Source organism: Monodelphis domestica, chromosome 1 (assembly GCF_027887165.1).
Source record: "Monodelphis domestica isolate mMonDom1 chromosome 1, mMonDom1.pri, whole genome shotgun sequence".
NCBI lineage: Eukaryota > Metazoa > Chordata > Mammalia > Didelphimorphia > Didelphidae > Monodelphis > Monodelphis domestica.
Genome location: NC_077227.1, coordinates 122,166,528 through 122,188,210, shown reverse-complemented (window position 1 = coordinate 122,188,210; position 21,683 = coordinate 122,166,528). Strand labels below are relative to the sequence as shown.

At 39.1% G+C, this 21,683-nt stretch overlaps 1 protein-coding gene across 2 annotated transcripts in view; it reads left to right on the top strand.

Moving 5' to 3' along the window:
• CEMIP (cell migration inducing hyaluronidase 1) overlaps positions 1 to 21,683 on the top strand; it is a 263,138-nt gene that overhangs the window by 165,711 nt on the left and 75,744 nt on the right. For both annotated transcript variants that reach the window (XM_007479273.3, XM_056806007.1), the window contains exons 7-11: positions 2,727 to 2,797; positions 4,337 to 4,432; positions 5,052 to 5,173; positions 7,487 to 7,619; positions 8,447 to 8,638. In XM_007479273.3, the coding sequence (XP_007479335.1) occupies positions 2,727 to 2,797; positions 4,337 to 4,432; positions 5,052 to 5,173; positions 7,487 to 7,619; positions 8,447 to 8,638 (614 nt within the window). The remainder of the gene's footprint in view (positions 1 to 2,726; positions 2,798 to 4,336; positions 4,433 to 5,051; positions 5,174 to 7,486; positions 7,620 to 8,446; positions 8,639 to 21,683) is intronic.

Here is a 21,683-nt window from a genome sequence, read left to right as displayed (position 1 = left end):
AAACATTTAAGAGCTTACTATGTGCCAGACATTGTGCTGAGGTCCACTTTAGCACGAACATTGCATGAGTCTATCCTCACAACTAGAACTGTTAAAAAATATGGAATGCACTCCCTCAGGCAATAATGGATTCTTTCTGTCCTTTGAAAACTTGAAAGAAAGACTGGATGGCTTCTTTTTTTAAGCCTTTCTTTTCTGTCTTAATAATAACTCTTAAGACAGAACAGAAATGGCTGGGCAAATGGGGTTAAGTGACTTGTCCAAGGTCACACTGTTAGGAAGTGTCTAAGGCCAGATTTGAAGGACTGGATGGCTTCTTGAAGAAAGTTGTATATGGAAATGATACTTAGGTATAGATTGAACTTGACCTGTGAGGTTCCTTTCAATTCTGTACTTGAATAATTCTATGAAAATAGCTGCATCTCATTGTTCCTGGGACAGGGATAATTATCATTCTTTAGTAATAAGCCTCCAGAGACTCAAGTGAACAAGATGAACAAAAACATTAAGCGTTGCCCTCAAACAAAAAATGTCTTCATGAGTTTTTTTTCCCCTCTCAAGAATGCCCTTCAACCTTGTTTTTCAGAAGAATTATTTTGGTCATGAGTTTTCTCTGCTTTGGAAAACACACACGCACACACACACACACACACATGCACACTCACATACATACTCTCACATTCACACTCCAACCAGCTCACCGGGTATGATAGAATCATTCCTCCCACCCTGCTGTCCCACTTCTTGTTGGAGATGGATCACAGCTTCCCAGTGCCTTTGGCACTGGACATGCTGGAAAAATTTCCAGTGGACACATCTGGCATACTGGCAGGCTCCTTGGGGAGTTATGTTGGTGGTCAGTAATTTCCCCTCGGGTTGTCCTTAGAGTTAATCTGCTGGTAAGCTGGTGGGCCGGCCTTGGGCCAGAGAGAACCAATTTCCCCTCTCCTAACAGGGTTTCTTTGTTTATAGCATAATCTTGAACTTTTGTCAAGAGGAATAATTTTGAGATTGTCCACAAGATACATAGGCCAGATAGGGAGCATGGTGGGCTGTAGAAGAGTGCAGTGTTTCTCTTAAGATCCAAGCTGCATTCTTCCATCCAAAGAGCTGATTACCATTTATTGTTTATTCCTTGTTTCCTCCTTAAAATATTCTTATCTTACAATCTCAGCTCTAGAGAACTGGTAATGAAACACGGTTTCCTTCTCTTAGAAGAGAGGAGGAGTTCTACAGATGTGGTCTATGCTGTCCACATAGCATATACTATATTGATTGGTTTTGCTTACCTGTTTTTCATTGTTATAAGGAAGGGTTCAAGAGTGGGGGGTGTTTAAGGGAATTTGCAGTGATGCAAAACAAAACCCTTATTTAAAAAAAAACAACCTCTATGTAAAGGTTCTGGGACCACGTAAATTCCATGGAAAGGTTTCTGATTTGTTATCCTCAAGTAGATATTGAATAATCAAAGAGGCAGCCATGGGGGAAGACTTTGCTCTGGCTTCTTCCCTCCTCCTGCCAACAATTGCCCTCTGGGCCATGAGCTGCACTTTTTAGAAAGGACCTGCTTTTAGAGTGAGGAAGTTAGTTCAGAAACCAAACTTTGATCTAGGATCACTAGTCAGGTTAAAAGGAGTGTTTGAAATATTGTTTCCCCAGGGAAGTAGGGCGTGGGCTCCTCTCTATCCACAGTTAGCCATGACCTTTCTTCTAATTCCAAAGTTACTTGGGCATTCACTAATAATCTTCACTGGTTTCCAAGGTATGCTCGAGGTTTAAAAAAAAAATGTGGTGTCTCTTTCTCATTGGATCCAACTGAAAAGCATTGCATCTCTGAGCACTGCAGAGGACCCAGGGGAGCTTTCATTCTCAGTGCTTCCCTTAGACTGGCATTTTCTGGCTTTTCAAAAGGCTCACACCTTAATTTTTGAACTTTACGGATCTTTACAAAGTAGGTGGGAGCAGATTTGAAGAGTACTTTTTATATGTGAGAAAATGGAAGCTCACAAGACTTCGATGACTTGCCCAAGGTCACACAATGAGAGCCAAGGGTAGAAACCCACAGCATTTTTTACTTTGTTTTTGAATTATAGGACTGTTTTGAAACCACCCAAACCAATTCAAACTGTCAGTCAACATGCAGAACTTTAGCAGAAGCTAAAATACAATGGATTTTTTAGGAGATGTATAAGACATAGGGCAAAAGTTTTGTACTGCCATTAGGGTGATGTTCATGAGTGGTATGCATGCCCCTGGTATCCCAGTGTCTAGTCAAGAGTACCAATTTATTCTTTGTAGTCAGGAATGGATTGGAATTTATGGGAAAGAAAATAAAGTAGAGGGAAAATGAAACTAAAATGGCAGTAAAGGCTTAGTTCTGAAAAAAGTATAATTGCCGGGTGTTCTTTCCAAAGAAGAGGAGAAGAAAGTGAGTGATCCAAGAACATTCTTGAAGGCTGTGTCACAGGATTATTGATTTAGAACTGGAAGGGACCTACAGAGTTATATGTTCCACCATCTGCATTTTATAGATGAGGAAATAAAAGCTTGGAGTAGTGAAGTAATTTGCTCGAGGTCACATAGTTGTCATGGGGCAAGATTTGAATCCAAGTCCTTTTTTTCTAAATCCATCACTTTTCCCACAATACCATTCAGTCTTATTTTGAAGCATTAATTTGAATCCTCCTAAGATAAGAAGGTGATCAGTTTTCATTATTATTTTCCAGGCATCCTTGGAGCTTCCTGACTGTGAAAGGAGATCCTTCATCTTCTGTTGAAGACCATGTAGAATATCATGGTAAGTCAAGAGACTGGACCAGGAGTTACATACTCTTGCTATCAATGCTTTATTGTCACTTCTTATATCCATAAAAATAGAAATTTCACCTTAATCGCCATTATCTCCTAACCACTGGCTAATAGGAATTGAGATAGTGCATAAGAAAAGCGAATTGGGGTTATTTTAAAATTTATATTGCATTACTGATACTTTAGATCAGATTATAGAATAGGAACCCCTTGAGGACAGGAACTGTTTCATTATTATCTCTGTTGGAAGCTGGGTTAGTGGATAAAATATTGGATTTAAAGTCAAGATGACCTGAGTTTGAAATCTGAGGCAGTTTTTAACAGAGGTCATTCTTTGCTTGATCCAAGAGCTACATGGGAACCTAAATGAGGTGGGAATTTCAGGCACCATGAGCTGATCTAATATTTTTGAACAGTATAGCCTTTGGGCACCCCTCAAATCACACTATATAGTCAGCTATCTTCTTGGTCTAATAAATGGTCACCCCATAGCTTTGATCTTTTAAAGTACAATCCAAAAATACTGGTTTCTCAGGGTCAATAGATTTAGAAGAACAATTTTATCACTCTTCTTCCTTGTAAGTCAAGAAGTTTACCTTTCTCAAGATAAAAAAATACTTGCCCAATACTTGGAAACTCCTTGAAAATGGCACTTTATCTTATTAATCTTTATATCCCTTCAATGTCTAGAATATTTTGTAGCATTCGATCATTCAAATGACATTCATTTAAAATGTTTCTTAAGGACAGATAACTGCTTGTTCTAAATGCTTAGGCAAATATCAAGTTTAGATAAGACACTTATATGTCTTAATCTGATAGCAGAAATCAGGCACAAATACAGATATCTCTAACACATGGATATATTGGAGAGGTTAAAAAAAGTGTTATGGAAAAAAAAAGTCATTCCTGATGGAGGTAAGAGAAGGCTTCACAGAAGAGACATTGAAAAGAATGAAAAGAATTTCAATAGATAAAGAAAGTCAAAGAAGAACATTTACAAGGAACAGTATAAGCAAAGTAAAGAAGGAGAGTATATGGCCCTTTTTGGCCAGAACATAGAATATATGAAAGGTGCTACTGTAAAACAGTGCTAGAAAGACTGAGTAGTGCCAGGTTTTGGAAGATAAGATCAAAGGGCAAAAAGTATATTTTCCCATAGGCAATAGGGAGCCATTGAAGGATTTTGAGCAGCAGAGAAAAAAAGATCCTCTCCATGCATAAGGATTAGTCTGACTAATAAAAGGTAGTGTGTAGAATACAGCAATGTGGAGCCATTGAAGGATTTTGAACAGCAGAGAAAAAAGATCCTCTCCATGCATAAAGATTAGTCTGACTAATAAAAGGTAGTGTGTAGAATACAGCAATGTGGTGCCCAATAAATATTTATCAAATTAGTGACTTAATTAATGACTCTGCTCAAATGACTGAGGATCTTTTTTGTATCAGATTTTTTTCATCTCTCTTAAGGTCATATTCTATTCAATTTGAAAAACGTCAAGGTTTTCCCATCTCATCCTTTTAACAGGTCACCGAGGCTCAGCTGCAGCCAGAGTTTTTAAATTATTCCGAACTGAAAATGGGGAACATTTCAATGTTTCTTCTTCTAGTGAGTGGGTTCAAGGTAAGAAACCTATGTATTTAAGTACTCAGGAAATCCCAGTGGCAAAATCCAAGTACAGAATGAGTTGTTTTAGCTGTAGCCACATTTTCCCATCAGATGAAGGACCACAGATTGAGCTTTCTAGTCATTATAAATTGAAAAAGAGACTTTTTTTCATCAACAGAATAATTTCTATCAAGATCATACTTAGTCCACAGCACAAGTCAATGTTTCCTTCCCTTGCAAAGAATTAAATCTTCTCCATTACACTATACAAGAAGTTCTTCCTTTGGGATCTTTATTGGAACAATCAAAACTCCAACTAATAATTCAATTGAAAATTATTTTAATTAACAAGCATTTTTCTGTAGAAGTTTGGGAAATTGGCCAACTAACCAACTCTTGAAGCTGCCATGCCAAAAACTCAACCTATAGACACTTGGATAGCACTACACTCCTGTGTATAACATCAGCCCAGGGAGACAACCCCAAACGAAAACCTAACAGGAAGCATTTAATAAAGCAGCTGTTATATGCTTTGGCCTAAAATTGTGCTAAGAACATTGACTTGTGCAATGATCAGGTCTGACTTTCACGAAGGACCTTTGCTGTCCAGTCTCATTCATTTCCTTGCTTCTAGATGTGGAGTGGACAGAGTGGTTCGACAAGCGTCAAGTGACTCCGTCAAAAGGTGGAGAGAAAATTTCAGACCTGAGGGCAGCTCATCCTGGGAAAATTTGTATTCGTCCCATTGACATCCAGGTATGATGATGATCTCAGCAGTATTCTGTCCCTCTTATAAGAAGAGTACACTATTGAACCGTAGTCATGTGCTCTGGGTGCTTCCAGAAATGCTGAGAATTAATGTGATGTGGTGAAAGGAATATGTAAATGTGTGTGTACATACACACACACAGAAATATGGACTGACCCTATTATTTCATTGATGTGTATATATATATAAATATAATATCTATAAAATATTCACTGATATATGTATACATATAGTATTTCTATCTACTATATGTACACATCATACATGTTATATATATGTGAATATCCACGTGTGTGTATATATGTATATATTTTTTGTGTGTATCAGTTTCCTTTACCAATGCATCTTAGCCCCTGTTCTTGAACTTAAAATCCTAGAGAATTGCCTAGGAGACTGAGAATTTAATTGACTTGTCCAGAGTCACTTTTCCAATATGTGTGAATCATAAATCATGTGTAAATCATAAATCCTTGAAACCTAGGTCTTCCTGACTTTAAGGTCAACTCTCTATCCAGTATGCCAAGTTCTCTCTCTCTCTCTCTCTCTCTCTCTCTCTCTCTCTCTCTCTCTCTCTCTCTCTCTCTCTCTCTCTCTCTCTCTCACACACACACACACACCAAGTCATTTAGGCACATACATACATGTTACACACATGTGTGTCATATATACACATATATGTTGTGTACATGTACATAATAGAATAGAATTCTGGCTTTCAAGGACATGATAGATGATCAGATGATTTCAGAGTGGGTTTGTGGAATAAGAGAAAGAATCTGCTGGCCTTTGAGTCAGAAGACCTAAATTTGAATCCTACTTCAAACATTTACTAACTCCAACCACGAGCACCTCATCATTTAATCTCTCAGAGTGTGAGCCTATTCATTTGTAAAATAAAGTAATTATACCTCTTCTACTTATTTTACGAGGTAGTGATGAGGAAAGAACTTAAAGCAATTATATATATAAGATATGAATTAGGATTGTCATTCTTGCTTTGGGGGAGAAGTGAGCTAGATAGGGAGAGAGCTGAACATTCAAAGAGGGATGCTTTGCAGAAATCAGGGAACAAGTACGATGGGAGGTAGGTTAGACAGGCATGCTGGCCATAGGTTTATGCTGGGGAGTGGGTTGGACAGGCATGTGGTGATAGGTGTGTGGTGGGGAAAGCCCTTTCATTGTTGTTCAGTAGTTTCAGTCATGTCTGACTCTTCGTGACCCCAATTGGGGTTTTCTTGGCAGAGAAATTAGAATGGTTTGCCATTTCCTTCTCCAGCTCATTTTACAGAGGAGGAAAAGTGAGGTAAACAGGGATGAAGGGCTTGCCCAGGGTCACACAGCTAATAAGTGTCTGAGACCAGATTTGAATTTAGGAAGATGAGTCTTCGTGCCTGCAGGCTCAGCACTTTATCCACTGTACCACCCTTCAATAGATGCGAAATAAATTAGTCTCCAATATAAAAAAATCATCTTGCCTCACAGGTTTTCATGGCTTCCCTGCAAGTGTGGGGCCTGTATGGAGCAGTAGTCATGACCGGCATGTCCTTAAGATCTCCCATTATGCACTTTTTTTTTCATTTTAAATTCTTACCTTCTGTCTTAGAATCCATACAAGTATCAGTTCCAAGGCAGGGTCACACAGCTAGGAAATGTCTGAAATCAGATTTGAATCCAGAACTCCTGGCTCTAAGCCTGGCTCTCTATCCACTGAGCCACCTTGCTATTTCTTCCCTTTGTTCTTTTTAAATTGGCTTTCAGAATTTTTTTTTTTGAATCTCATTTGACCTCAGGTGAATGTGGCTTTTCTTTTAAGGGAAAAAGAAAAAAGAAGTGGACATTCATTGAGTTAATTTTTTTTCCAAAAGTACAATCTTATTTTAGATCTAGGTTTGTTACACTTCTCCTCCTTAACCATCGCTCCCCTCTTTTACCCCAGCTCCTGGCCCCTTTGAGGTTTTTTTTTTAATTTAAAAGACTGCAATGGCTGGCAGCCCCTACTTCAAAATTATCATGGGACCCAAATCAAACCTCTCTCTCCTTTGGATTCTGATGACTTTGGACAACCCAAGGCACGTCCTTCCATCATCAAGCACCTTCCTCATTCAGTTCTGTACAGGAGAGATACACTACAGTGACTCCCTTCCCAGGAATATTAGCAAGAATAACAAGAACAAGTAGTCTTAAATAGCTCTGGTTCCAGGGACTATTTGATGTATTTGTCTCTTTAATGTTCATAATCTTCCTTTTTTCAAGGAGGAAAAAAAAAGTTTGAAGCACTGTAATTTTTATCCTTATTTTAGGCCACTACAGTGGATGGAATTAACTTAACCACTGAGGTCGTCTACAAAAGTGGCCAGGATTACCGGTTTGTGTGCTACAATAAGAACAAAGCCTGCCAGAATTACCGAGTGCGGTTCCTCTGTGGTAAATCTGGTGAGTGCTCCCTTTTGGGAAGCTGGGCTTTGGAAGGGAAAAGTCAGGTACAGCTCTGCCTCCTGAGCTGGCAGCTCTCAGAGAGCTGGGGTCAGCTGTCCAGCTCCCTCCCGTGTCAGACGGCCCCCCTCGAGCCCCCTTTCTGTGTGGCACAGCCTTTGTGACAGCAGTCGTTGTTTGAGACATCACAGGGCGGCAGAGAGAGCTGGCAGAGGTCTTGAGAACTCCACCCCATCCACACAAGCCTTTCAGGAAGGGGAAGGGCCAGGCGTCAAGAAAACCAGGCGTCTGATGTGCAGCAATGACCCTGGCGATCCTATCTCTTGTAGCTTTCCTTTCAAACAACGCTGCTCCCAAAGGTGATCATTATAAGTGAATTTTAAATGGTTGGTTTGTTAAAAGAGGTCTTCGGCATCCTCCAAAAAGCAGTGATTAAGCAAAACATCTCCCTTTGGGGGAAGACATTTATTGCTACTGTAAATAACAGTTCAGGGCAACTGTATTTTTTTTTAAGTCATGGAGCTAAGTGGGTGTGGTGAAATAACCCCACTGAAAGCCACATTTCACTTGAGTTTCAGAAGGGAGTGGAAAATTCCCTTGCCACTAACTAATGAATGGATCCTTCTTGGTTGGGTTTTTGTTGACTTCACAAAGCCGACATTAAGACCACAATGAGGTGAGAGAGATAATTTTGTTTTGGACCGGCAAACCTGTCATTGGATGGATGAGGGGGCTGCGGAGGGGAGGGGGCGCATTTAGAGAGGTGACAAAGGGTTGACCGAGAATGAAGGACTTGACGTTTCGGTTTATTCTGTTTGGGATTACAGTGAGGCCCAAACTCACCGTCACCATCGACACCAACGTGAACAGCACGATTCTGAGGCTAACAGATAACGCTCAGTCCTGGAAAGCTGGAGACACCCTGGTCATTGCTAGCACAGACTACTCCATGTATCAGGCTGAGGAATTCCAGATACTGCCCTGCAAAACCTGCACCGCCTATGAGGTCAAAGTGGCAGGTAAGCTTCACGCTGGCCCTCTCTGGGAGCAGCTGAATGAAATGTGGAAGACCTCAAGTCGAGGAAACAGGACCCCCAAAAGGATGTCTCGTTTTAAGAGTTTTCCATCTTTTTTCTGTAAAAAAGAGAATTTGCAAAGCATGCAAAGGACATCATCTGTCAATCTGACAGATTTCCCTCCCTTTTACTTCCTATCCCTCAGCTTTGAGTGAGCTGGAATTTATGTCCTATGATGCTCAATTCCAATAGCATTGGCCTCCCTTCCAATGGTAGCCTCACAGAATGTAGAAGGAGAACAGACCTTCTTCAAGGTTATTGCATCCATGTTTGGGGCGAGGAGACCGAAGCCTCGTTTCTGTGAAACATGGCAGACTCCCTGCTTCTCTCTGTAAGGTTCGTGCGCCCCATCTGCAATTCAGAGACTGGTTTGGTTTTTTCCCTTTGGATTGTAGTGAGGGGCCCACATGGCAAGAGCTCAGTCCCTGCTTGTTGGCTGTTTGATTTGTTTGATTGATCAGCTGATTGAAGATGGGGCAGGACGCTAATAAAGTTTGAAAGTTTGGTTTGGCAAAACTACACAGAGATGCTGTCTGCAGACCCATCGTAGCTCTGAGCGCCTGAGCAAGTCACTTCGCCCCCGTTGCCTCGCCCTTGCCACGCTTCTGTCTTAGGACTGATATGCACAGAAGGGGAGGGTTTTTAAAAAATACTCCATGGAGAGGCATAACATCATTAATGATGAAAAATCTGGGTCCCTCCAAGACGAGAAGACTCTCTGTCCTTTGTAACTCTCCTTGTACCTTGAGAGTATTACACAATATCCTTCTGAATAATAGACAGGTATTGGGGGCGGGGCAGCTGGGTGGCTCAGTGGATAGAGAGGCAGGTCTGGAGTTGGGAGGTTCTGGGTTCAAAACCGACCTCAGACACTACCTAACTTTGTGACTCTGAGAAAGTCACTTCACCCCATTTCCTAGCCCTCACCACTCTTCTGCCTTAGAACCAATATACAGTATTGAATCTAAAACAGAAGGTAAGGGTTTTAAAAAATAATATACAGATATGGTCATTGATAGTTGTCTTTGAGGACTAGGAAAAGGACCCTGAGCAGCAAATAGACAATAACAATAGCTAGTGGTTACCTACTCTTTAGAGTTAGCAAAGAGCTTTCTTATATTATATTATTTGATCTTCACAATAACCCTGTGAGGAAGGTGCTTATTATCTTCATTAAAAGATGAAACTGAGAGAGCTGGTAAATACCTAAGGCAGAATTTGAACTTGAGTCTTCCTGATTCCAAGTCCAGTGTTCTCTCTACTACACTACCTCTCAGGATTGCAAAAGCAGAATTCGGTTCTGAAAAAGAGGTGATTATTTCCATTCTTGACTGATTCATAAATAGAGAGTCTCTTTGGCTAGGGATTATCTGTTTCACTGTCAATATAGGATGTGAGTTCAGATTCCCACTGTGTCAGTGTTTCCAGTGGCTGAGAAAAGGGATCATTAATACATTAACGAGGAATCCCTAAAAATATAGTGCTTCCTACTTAATGTTCTTACTACATAGTGTACTTAGATCAGGTAAGTATATTTCTTACTACCTATATAAATATATAAGTATATTTCATCATAAGGTTAGTTTTCTCTTTAAAAAGCACCTATTTTTTTACTTTGCCTAATAAAGTCCAATTAATGACCATAAGTTAAAAACCTTGGATTCCCCACAAACCATTTTGAAAAAATATCCCTATGTTTAGTTCATGGCCAAAGAAATACCTTTCAAATAAAGTGGTGCCTCTTCCTTTCTGCTACTTTACTAAAATGCAGGGCCTCCTTGGGGACAGTATTTGCCAACACATAGAACTTCGTACCAAGAAAATATGGAAGCCACCCACTTCAATTGAAAAAAAAACAGGATAAAAGGAGGGTGGTTGTGAGAATAAAATTCAAGTATTTAAAAAGACAGGTCACAAAAACAATAATTGACCACATCATCCTCAGCTCTCACCCTTCCCCGGGTGTTAAATGTTTTCTTTCTAGATTAAATAAGCATGAAATGGATTAGCTATGTTTGATGTTTTGTTTGGTTTTGTAGTTGGACTCCATTTATCAGTACAGCATAAAAAAGGGAGGAGAAGAGGAAGGAAAAGGGGGTTGTGGTGTTAGAGTTAGTTAAACAGGATGGGATTCAATGAAATCTATTTCTTTTAACCCCAATAGAGCAGGAGAACTGACATACTCCATCAAGAGTCACTGATGGTGAATCTCTGTATAGATATCTTGATGCAATGTTAAGAAGAGAACAATGAATGAGCTGGAGTCATTCTCTGGGCTATCAAATCTTCTAATACATTTTAGTGACTAATAGGCTTCAGGTAAATGGTTTCCTCAAATCTTTTCAGAAACAAAAAATTTAATGACTATGTTTTAGAAAATCACCCAAAGTTTCTATGTCTCTATAATAATCATTCACTATTATGGTTACGAAATGCTTCACAGACATCATCTCATTTCATCCTCTTGACAACCCAGCAAGCTTCATTGGTAGTATAAGAATGAGTATCCGAGTTTTATAGCTAAAAAAATCTGAGGCTCAAAGAAATGCTTATGGTAATCTAAATTCATATCTTTTTGCTCAATTTTATTTGCTCTCTCTCCCTAGCCCTCTCCCTCTCCCCTCCCCCCAATCTCTCTCTCTCTCTCTCTCTCCCTCCCTTGCCCCCCCCCACACACACACACCTTTTGTAGAAAATGATGATGTCCATCTCTTATCTCTTTTCAACTTCTTAGGTTCATGAGGACAAGTAGAGTAATATCTATGATAAATTTCCATTTATCTACTGGCCACATTTAGAAGAATGTTTGATCATTTGGATTCTAGGTGCAGGGTTTTAGAACAATTACCAAGGTACCTACATAGTGAATGAGGCTTAACAATTTTTTGGTCCCCACAGTGGGATCTCACTGGAAACTAGAATATCTGGAGAAGAAAATTGACAAGAAAGTTATAGAAATGGCAGTTTCTTAAAATGCAGTTAATTATTCTGGCCCTGCCCTTTTATTCCATCATGGTAATTCTATCCAGCATCACAAATAATCACACTTCTATTACATTCCTCAAGAACTGCCTCTTTCTCTGAGACTAAGTGCTATAAACTGTTCCCATGCCTGTCCCTTAGGTTATCACTTAAGAGCAGCATGTGTTGATGTAGCTGTTTTGGCTGGGTTCTTTAATCCTGGCTCTCCTTAGAGCTCCTATTTTCCTCCTATGTCATCTCCAACTGAAAAATCTATTGTGATGACCATGCTGAAAAGGACATTCAACACCATACTCTATGGGAGGTGCTCATTGCACACTTGGCTTTAGAACAATATTACTTTTCTTTTTTTATTGGATTTAATAGTTTCCAAATACTTCCAATTGATAAGGAAACTACTTTCTAAATTTTAAAAACTATATAAATGTGAGTTTCCCTTTAAGATTGCCTTTACCAGTTCTGTGTACATATTCTAAATACCTACCTATTTATATGTTGTCTTCCCTGTTAGAATGTACACTTCTTTTTTTATTTTTTTAAACCCTTACCTTCCATCTCAGAATCAATACTAAGTATTGGTTCCAAGGTAGAAGAGTGGTAAGGGTTAGGCAATAGAGGTTAAGTGACTTGCCCAGGGTCACACAGTTAGGAAGTGTCAGAGGTCAGATCTGAATCTAGGACCTCCCATTTCTACATCTGGCTTTCAATACACTGAGCCACCCAGAATATACACTTCTTGAAGAAAGGGACAGTTTTTACCTTTCTATCCCCATAGAATAGCACAGTGATTGGCACATAGTAGGTTGACTGAGTTAGTATGATCATGGTGATGTTGGCAATTATGATGTTGATTAATTCCTTTGTTCTTATATTTCAATCATTTTCCAGTTGACTTGTATTATATCTAGCCTATCTATATCTACCCACATCATTTTCCACATTAGGATGGTAGCAATAGACCACCAATCAATCAATCAATCAAGAATTTATTAGAGGCTTACTATATGCTTGGTATTATGCTAGGAAGTAGGGATACAAAGGCAAAAGCAAAACAGTCACAGTCTTCAAGAAGCTTATATTCTATTTTACCCACACCAATAAATTGATCTCTCTTTATTCTATTAGCCTCAAAACTACCCAGGTGAAACTATAATGTAAATGAAAGTGACCTTCCCATCTCCTTTCCCTCCTTCCTTTTCCCTTAATACATGGACACACTCTAAGGATATACCCTCCGAGTCTTGTTGCCTTTCCTGGCCAAGTAGGCTCCAATTCCTTGCCACTGTAATGGAGGGAGAGAAATGGAGTCTCCCACCACTGAATTCAGGACCAGAGTGTGGTAGAGATGGAATGGAGCCAAGAGGTGGGGAGAGGGGATTGATGGGTTTCCCTCTCTCTTTCCCTGGTAAACCCCACTCTGGTTGCCTTCAGAATCACAAGTTACTGTTCCCTCAGAGACTTGGTTGAAATAAAGTATAGGACAGAAAGCTTCTCCCTCTCTGAGGAGAGAAGTGTAACTTCCTTCCCCCAAACTCCAAGTCTCCCTTCTTGGATACTATGAAGCAGGCACTTGATCTGGTAAACAGATATTTATTCTAAAAGCAACACATGAAAGGTAGGGCAAGTGAGTTGTGGGATAAGGTAATGGGAAGGTGGGAAGTAGGAAGTCCCTAAATAACAATTGAACCCCTTTTCCCCCAAGTCCTGCAGGGGTCCATTGTGAGAGCTGTCCTGACTCCTAGCTGCCCTAGCTATAATATCAGTTCAAGGGCTGTCTAGAGGTATTGAGAGGAAATCTTTTTATGGTGAACAGCTTTCTGACAAAGTCCTATTCACTCTGGTTTGTCTTCACTGGATACTGGGGTCTGGCTTCACAGGAGGATGCTCCAGTCTCAGAGGTTTGCTCAGATCAACCTTCCTGGTGGGCTTCCCATAGAGAAATAAGTTCAACTGTTTGGATCTTCTCAGTTCCTCTGTTCCTTCTCCAGAATTCTCTCTCCTTCCTGCCCTTCCCCTACTCAAGATAGTCTTCCAGCATGATGAGTTTGCTTTCCTCTCTTACACCACCAATCATAAAGCTCCAGTAGTATCTCAGATCTGGGATTGCCAGTCCTTATTAGTGGCTCAAGTTAGACAGAATTTGACACTTCCATGCTCTTATCCATGAAAGTATTATATAGCATTTCAAAACTAAAAGAAACCTCAAAGATCATCTATTCTAACTTCTTTATTTTGTAAGTAGGTAAAAAGGCTCAGAAGTGTAAAGTAACTTGTAGTATGTTAGATTATTTAATTCAACTAGCTAGAATATACAAAAAGGGGAGGACTAGAAGATGCTCTTCTGCTTCTAGGTACTATAAGTAAAGTTTAACATAAGTGGCCTGCTAGAAGCATAATTGCCTATACTATCTAATCTAGAGTCATTTTTTCAGTGAACAACAATATAGTTCATCTCTCTTCCCATTCCCATCCAAATAGAAAAAGAAAAACAAAATCCTTGTGACAAGGATGCTTAACCAAGCAAAACAAATCCCCTGATTGGCCATGTACAAAAACATATAAGTCCATTATTTCCCAGAGTCATAACTATATTGGTGGTAGTGTTAGAACATGTAATGGTGGGATTGAGAGAGGGGTCCTTCCCAGTACTAAACCAGAAAGCCAGTTGCTGGAGGGGCTGATAAAAGTGTAGCACTTCCTCCTCCACAGAGCCCAGTGGAGTCTAGACCCGACCCAGAGTGAGTCAAACCCCTCCCAACTCTGCTTCTAGATGACTTTGAAAATTTACCCTTCTGTTACAAAATTTCAGAGACAGTCTTGGTACGCTAATTGACTAATTTATTTCTATGGCAAAGAGATAAAAGGGTAAAAGGTAGGACAGAGGGATTGGGTAGACCCTACCCCTATATTTTCTATAGCTATATTTGATGGGAGATCAAACTGTCTTTTCAAGGACAAATGCTGGTATAAGATAATCTTCAATAGCAAAACAGTAACACTTCTTCAGCACAAGCCAGGTAGGAAAGGTATATGGAAAACCAACTCTGCTCCTTAGCTCTGGTCAGAGTCTCTGGTTAGAGGGAGTAAAAGAGTGAGCCCAGACCTCTTTCTGGCCAACAGTTTTCTCCTTTTGAATCTTCTTTGGAATTCCATGGAGTTCTCTTCCCCTGCTGGCTCATGACTGTGTTCCATCTGCTTCTCTTGAGTTATTTTCATTACCTTTCAGGTTTTACTTTGTTTTTTGCCATTCTTCCTTGATTACAAACAGGTAGGAGGAGGGAAGAAGGCATTGTCACAGAGCAATGTCAGGGGAAACTTTTTTTTTAAACAAGAGAGATCTTGTAGTTCATCTTATATCATAGAATGTAAAATGATTACTTACTTTATGTTGTAGAGTAGCCTTGCACAAATCACTCTGTGTTAAAATATTTGAAAGGTATCAAAACTCTACAAATAAAATTATTATCCAATATTATTATTAGAATCTATAATATAATTAAAATCTAATCATTATCATACTTACATTGCCATGTACAATGAAGCATTCATCTATGATAATAAAACAATAAAACTGATTTTCCCCATGTGGCTCACACATTTGCTTTGAAAGCAATTCACAGAGAAACTCCAAACATACTTTGAATAATTGTGGCATAACTGGGATCAAGGTAGAGCCTTTAAAGGGAACAGTACTTATGTGGATCTCTCAGTTCTGCCATATTCATTAAACCAGTCACTTAACTATTAGCCAAACCTATATCATTGGATCATTGAAATAGAGCTGAAAATGACCTCAGAAATCATCTAGTCCAATCTTTGTTCAGATTAGAATCTGAGACACAGAGCAGATAAGCGCTCAAAGTCCCATGACTAACTGGCAGAGTGAAGTTTTTAGCATGGTACCTGGCCCAAAATAGATTTTTAATAAATTTGTGTTTCCTTCCTTCCACTGTAGTACCTACTTGTGACACATTGAGCAATTCACCTCTGTGAGCCTTAAATTTCTCATCTATAAAATGTCTATTACAGTTGTAGCATGACAGTTCATGAGGGGCCAGAAGCAAGACATGTGTCCATTTTGAGAACAGCTAGAAAGCAAACAGGGGCCAGAGAAAAGAGGTCCATGTAGGGTCTGAGAGAACAGGTTAGTGGTATGAAATCTATAGGATCCAAAAAGCAAATAGAAAAGGTATTTTTGAGGCCAGGCATGAGTTCATGTAGCTGGAACAGGGTTGGCCCTGATTGAAGAATTCATAAGCAATTTGACATATTCAGCATAGTGGCCATACTTCCCCTGATACCTGATATAATCCCACCATACATTTTTTTCTGGAAGGGCTTCAGCTGTGGACAGCTCCCAGGCAAACAATTAGCATTCCCTTCATAGGAGACTGTGTCTGCAATTGCAGACAGTTTGGGCCTCAGTATCCTCTGTAAAATGAGAGAATCAGACTTGAAAATTTCCAAAGTCTCCCAATTGGTGAATTTAGGTTTCTACTGCTCTCTGTATCAATAGATCCTCCATGATGCCAGATCATTAGGTAAGGTCATGTGCTCTTTTTTTCTTTTTAAACCTTTGTCTTTACTAGGAAGTGACTGAGGCCATATTTGAATCTCTCATTGTTAGCCCTGTTTCTCAATCCATTGAGCCACTTAACTGCTCCCTCACCCTTCCCTCTTAGAATCAATATTCTATATTGGTTCCAAGGCAGAAGAAGTGTAAGGGCTAGACAATGGGGGTTAAATGACTTGCCCAGGGTCACATAGCTAGGAAGTGACTGAGGCCACATTTGAACTCAGGGCCTTCTCACCTCTGGACCTGGATATCAATCCAATGAGTTGCCTAGCTACCCCCTAAATGTGCTCTTGGTACTATCAACCAATCAGCCCATGTCTCACCTGCTGCTATACTTGCTACACCTGGGAAAATAGTATAAATAAATTGTCAATATCTAATTATAAACCATTTGCATCTAAAACTACTGGGACACTCAGCTGCAACTCTTCACATCATTCTGTGGTTTGCCTTGACATTCTAAGCACTGGAAAACCTGCTGGCACATTGGTTCAATAGTATGGTCTTAGTAATGACTTACGGCATCTGAAGTTCACCATAGTTCAGACTGGCTGTCTCAATAACAGAAAGCAGCCAGAAGGACAACGCTATTTTGCTGAGAAAGCTCTGGGAGAGGTTTTTGCTGGATGAAGTGCCAAGAAAATAAACATTCCACTGGAGTATTTGTTACCTAAGAAAAACAGCTTCAAGTTCATCGTGTCTGTATTCGGGGCAAGACTTGGGTAACTGTAGGTCTGGAAATTGGGAGATTACACAGGGAAGATGCTCCAGTTCTGGAAATTTAAAATGATAGAGGTTTCTCCATTTGACTGCAAGTTTCTTAATGAGATTCTTCTCAGCCAAAAGCATTTTGGTAAAGTTCATGATGGTCAGGGACAGTGCAGATGGTCAGGCAGGAAAGAACAGCAAGGGACAGGAATAAAAATACTTTGTTCTACACATTTAGTGCTCAGAGTACTAAAAAGGATAGAAATGAGAGCAGTTCTTGTTATAAATGAGATGATACATGAGGCCTCAGTTTGGAAGCAAGAGATCTTTTTAAAAACTAGGAGGGGGGAACTGAGTGGAGTAAAAAGCTCTAAGAAGACAGACCTCAAACTTTTATGTAGGACAGTCATTAAATTACAAAATGGAAGAATTAAATGAAGTGTGTCTCACTGTAATACTTATTTGGAAAGAGGCACAGACTCCCAGTGTTCACTCAACTAAAAGAAACAGTCTAGTTGTCAAGAAAAAAACTTCAGGAAGTCACTTAAAGACACAGAGCAAAGCTTTTTTCAATAATAGAATTGGCTAAAGAAAACAGGCTCTTCAAATATACTACATAAGTACTTAGTATCATTAAATAGATTATTTCTTAGGAGTTTCAAATCTTGTGCCTATGGGAGAAGATGGAGGTATCCTTATTATCCTATTGCTCTAATTAACCTGGGGTTTAGAAGGTGAACACGTTTGAGATTTTATTTCCTCCAGGCATCATACCTGAAATTCACGTGAGGTGCCATCTAGTTGTCTTCTGCGCAAGTTGCCATATGATCTGAGCAAACAGACTTTCTATAGTCATTTTGTTACAGATAGCAGAACACAACAAATTTCCTCAGTTAATAATTCTTTCTTCTATAAAAGTGCACCGCATACAATCAAGAAGTGGTTGCTAGTTACTTTAGTACTTCAGTATACTGATTTTCTAATGACTATATATGTAAAGTGATATGCAAATTAGAGTAATATTCAAAGAAATAAAAACCACTTTGGGACAATTGGAACCTAGTTCACTAATTGTCAACTGTTATCAATTAATACATGTATCTAAAAAATATGAATTCTAGCTCCCAGGCTTAAGTGAAAAACAACTTTTAAAACTTATCCTGAACCTTTTCTTGCATTAAATTCCAATCAGGGCATATTCTTGGCTCCTGGCAAAAAGCTCTTGCAGGTGGCTTTGGTTCAGCCTTTGATCCTCCTAATAGTAGAATAGGTTGGCTTACACTCCTCCATAGGAAGCCCTTATTTGCCCTTTCTCCTCAAGCTCTCATTCTCCAATCCCTGCATCTTTTCTCCTGGTCAGCAGAGAAGAGAAAAGAAAAGGAAGATTATAATCATGTTATACGAATTCCATGACTAGCCAGAGTTTTCTTTGTCAGCTAACTTTATTTGTAAGTGCTCTAACAATACCCTTCTCCATCCCACTTGTCAAATCAGGTTATTTGATGGTGACAGAAAATTCGTTTCCTTAGAAAACACTGTCACAGATTTCTACATCATCCCCCAAATGCTTCTACCTTTTAAAGGAATAATAACAATCCTTTTCAATAACTACAGAGCATTTAAATAGAAATGTGATCTGGTTCCTTCATAGTACAAAGTATCTATTTGTCATTTTAGACATATTAACATAATCATAATAAAGATATTCACATGGAATATACTTTCTTGGAAAATTCAATTCCACAAACTGATAAAGATATTTTATTTCCCCAATTACATGTAAAAATATTTTAACATTCTTTTTAAAAATTTTAATACAGATACTTTCCCTCCCCTCACTTCCCTGAAACAGTAAGCAATCTGATATAGATTTTACATGTTCAATCATGTAAAACATCTTGTGGAAGAGATCTGGAACAAAAAGAAGAACAAAGCACAATGTAGTATGTTTTGGTCTGCATTCATACTCTAACAGTTCTTCCTCTGGAGGTGGATGGAATTTTTCATCATGTCTTTGATTGCTGAGAATAACTAAGTCATTCACACTTGTTCATCAAACAATATTGCCATTATTGTGTACAATTTACAAACATTTTTAAAGGATCCACTGTTCAAGACACCATGCTGGGTCCTGAGGATACAAAGACAAAAGAAAGTTTTCCTTTGATGAGTTTACATTTTATACAGAAAATAAGGACTAGCAGAGTGAAATGGAAGATGGTCATTTAAACTAAAACAAAATCCTAAGATTATCATTGTAGAACAAAATGGAGTATAGGGGACTGAACTTCTATCCCAAAAGCATAAAAGCATAAGAAAGAATCTAGTGGTCTTCTGGAATTTTTTCTGACTTGAAATTCTAGGTGAAAATGGGTATTCATTAACTAAGGACATCAGAACATTATCGGAGAATGGGATAGAAGAGAAAACAGTGAGTCAGGATCCAAAAAAAAAAAGCTAAATTATTTAGGAATTTAAGGCATTTTCAAGGAGAGTATTAACTATTGCTGTTCTGACCTTTAAAAGCCATTGATATTTTGGTGGGGAGGGATGGTCTATATCTTTGATTTCAGTAGTGCAAGGAACTTTCAGGGAGGACACTTCCTTTATCAGTCTTTTCTGCAGCTAATTGTTTTTGTGCTTTTTCTAGAGAACTAAGAGATGGATTGACTTGCCAATGGTTACACAGCCAGTATTTGTCAGACATCACACAAAGATTTTCCTGATGCTAGGGCTCTCTCTCTACTATGACATATTGCCTTTCATTTTAGAATCGTCCTGTATATAATAAAATCAGCAATAACAATAACAAAACAGTCATTTTTAAAAGTTCTTTTTCAAGTAGTTCATAAAACCTCTCAGCAGCTGGAAAATAGTTAGGGAGTCTGAGAAGGGAAGTGAGTCAGTGACATAATCAGGGTGAAGATTCCAGGCTATCGATTCCATTTTGACCTATCCTCTAGCCCTAACTAAATGGAGTATTCTCCCCAGAATCAGTATTTACATGATATTCTATGGTTCATGGAACTTTATGTATTCTTTGATAGCCTCCACACTAATAGAAATTTTATCTTCCCACTTGTAGAGCAGATCTGCTTATAATTCTTTTAAGAAAGACCTCATTTGTCATCCCAACCCCTGCATCTTTTCTATTTCCAACCAAGCAGAGAAGTCCTGGTTAAGGGGAAAAAAAATCAAAAAAGTTCTTCTGCATCTATGGCTTTTCTGAATGCTTGGGCAAGTTTGTTCTCTTCCAGTCTCTTTCTGTATATGTTTAATAGGTGTCAGTTGTATAATCCTTATGACCTTTGAGACCCAAAGGAAAAGGAAAGCCTGAGAGTCTAGGAGGATACTGCTTGTGGAAACATTCCCACATCAACACCTTCTCTGGCTGGGCATCTTGAGCAGATTCTGCTTCCAGCCCTGTTTTTTTTTTGTTGTAAAGAAACCTGCTTTTGGGGACCTGAGCCATAACTGAGGTAGAGGTGAGGTGAGAGGAAAAGATGGGGAGGAAAGGAACCAAATAAAAAGGGTGGAGTACAAAATCCTTCCTCCTAGCCCAGCTTCAGGGCTTTTCCACTGGTAGATGTCAGAAGGCTCAGTGGAAGCAAAGAATAAACACTTCTGATGATTGCCATCAACTGTATTGCCATGTAGAGGTGACTTGTTATTCCTTTTATATGTAAACACCTACTTCTGAGACTAAAGAGCTCAGCTGGCCAAAGAGGCTAAAATTTCCCTCAGGTAGCAGATACTTTGGAAAGTTTATTTTCTTTAAGCCTGAGTCATTTTTTTTAAAAGAGCAATTCCAACAGGATATTTTCTAGGCTTAGTAATGAGCCAAGTTGAGTTCTCTGAACAAGTTTTAATAAATCCTCCATATCTTCAATTGTACTGAGCCTGCAAAATGAAAAGCATCATTTGGCCTATATTTAGAATCTCCTTAGGCACATTGCTGGCATTCTTACTGATAGCTATGGCTTTCCTGATCTGGGCTGGTATTAATTTGAACACACACTAGCTTGGAATTTGCTATGGCCGGGGCCATCACCAGCAGAGTAGAAACAGCAGTGGATTCATTCGTGATACTACAAGCTCACAAGATGTACTCCAGTTTTAATTGCTAAACCCTAAAGGTCTGGCCATGCCTGTGGGTGGCAACTTGGAAAATTCAGTGGTGGCAAAGGAATGAGAAAGCTTCTTGAGAGATAATTATAGCTATGGTATTATTTCATGGGTACTAAGCATGTTCTCTGAGTGCTGGATTGTTCTGCATGTGAAAGTCAAAGCACATTGGTGGTCTGGTTGGACATTGAGATGGAAAAGACCTCTGTTTGAATCCTACCTCAGAGGCTTACCAGCAGTGTGACCCTGGGAAAGTCACCTAAACTCTCTAAGACTCAGTTTCCTCAAATGGAATTAAGATAATAATCCCTATTTCATAGGGTTGTTGGGAGGGCTAAATGACATCATGTATGTAAAGCATTTTGTAAATTTTAAAGTCGTTGTCTTATAATAACAGTTCACATTTGAAAGCTTGAAGGTGTGTAAAATGCTCTATGGATTTGATTGCATTTAAGCCTTGCAATAACCCAGGAACATAAATACTGCAGGGGTTATTATCTCCATTTTCTAGATGAAAAGACTTGGGGCTCAGAGTGATTAAGTGACTTGTCCAGATTCCTAACACTATTAAATATCTGAGGTAGGATTAGAATTCCC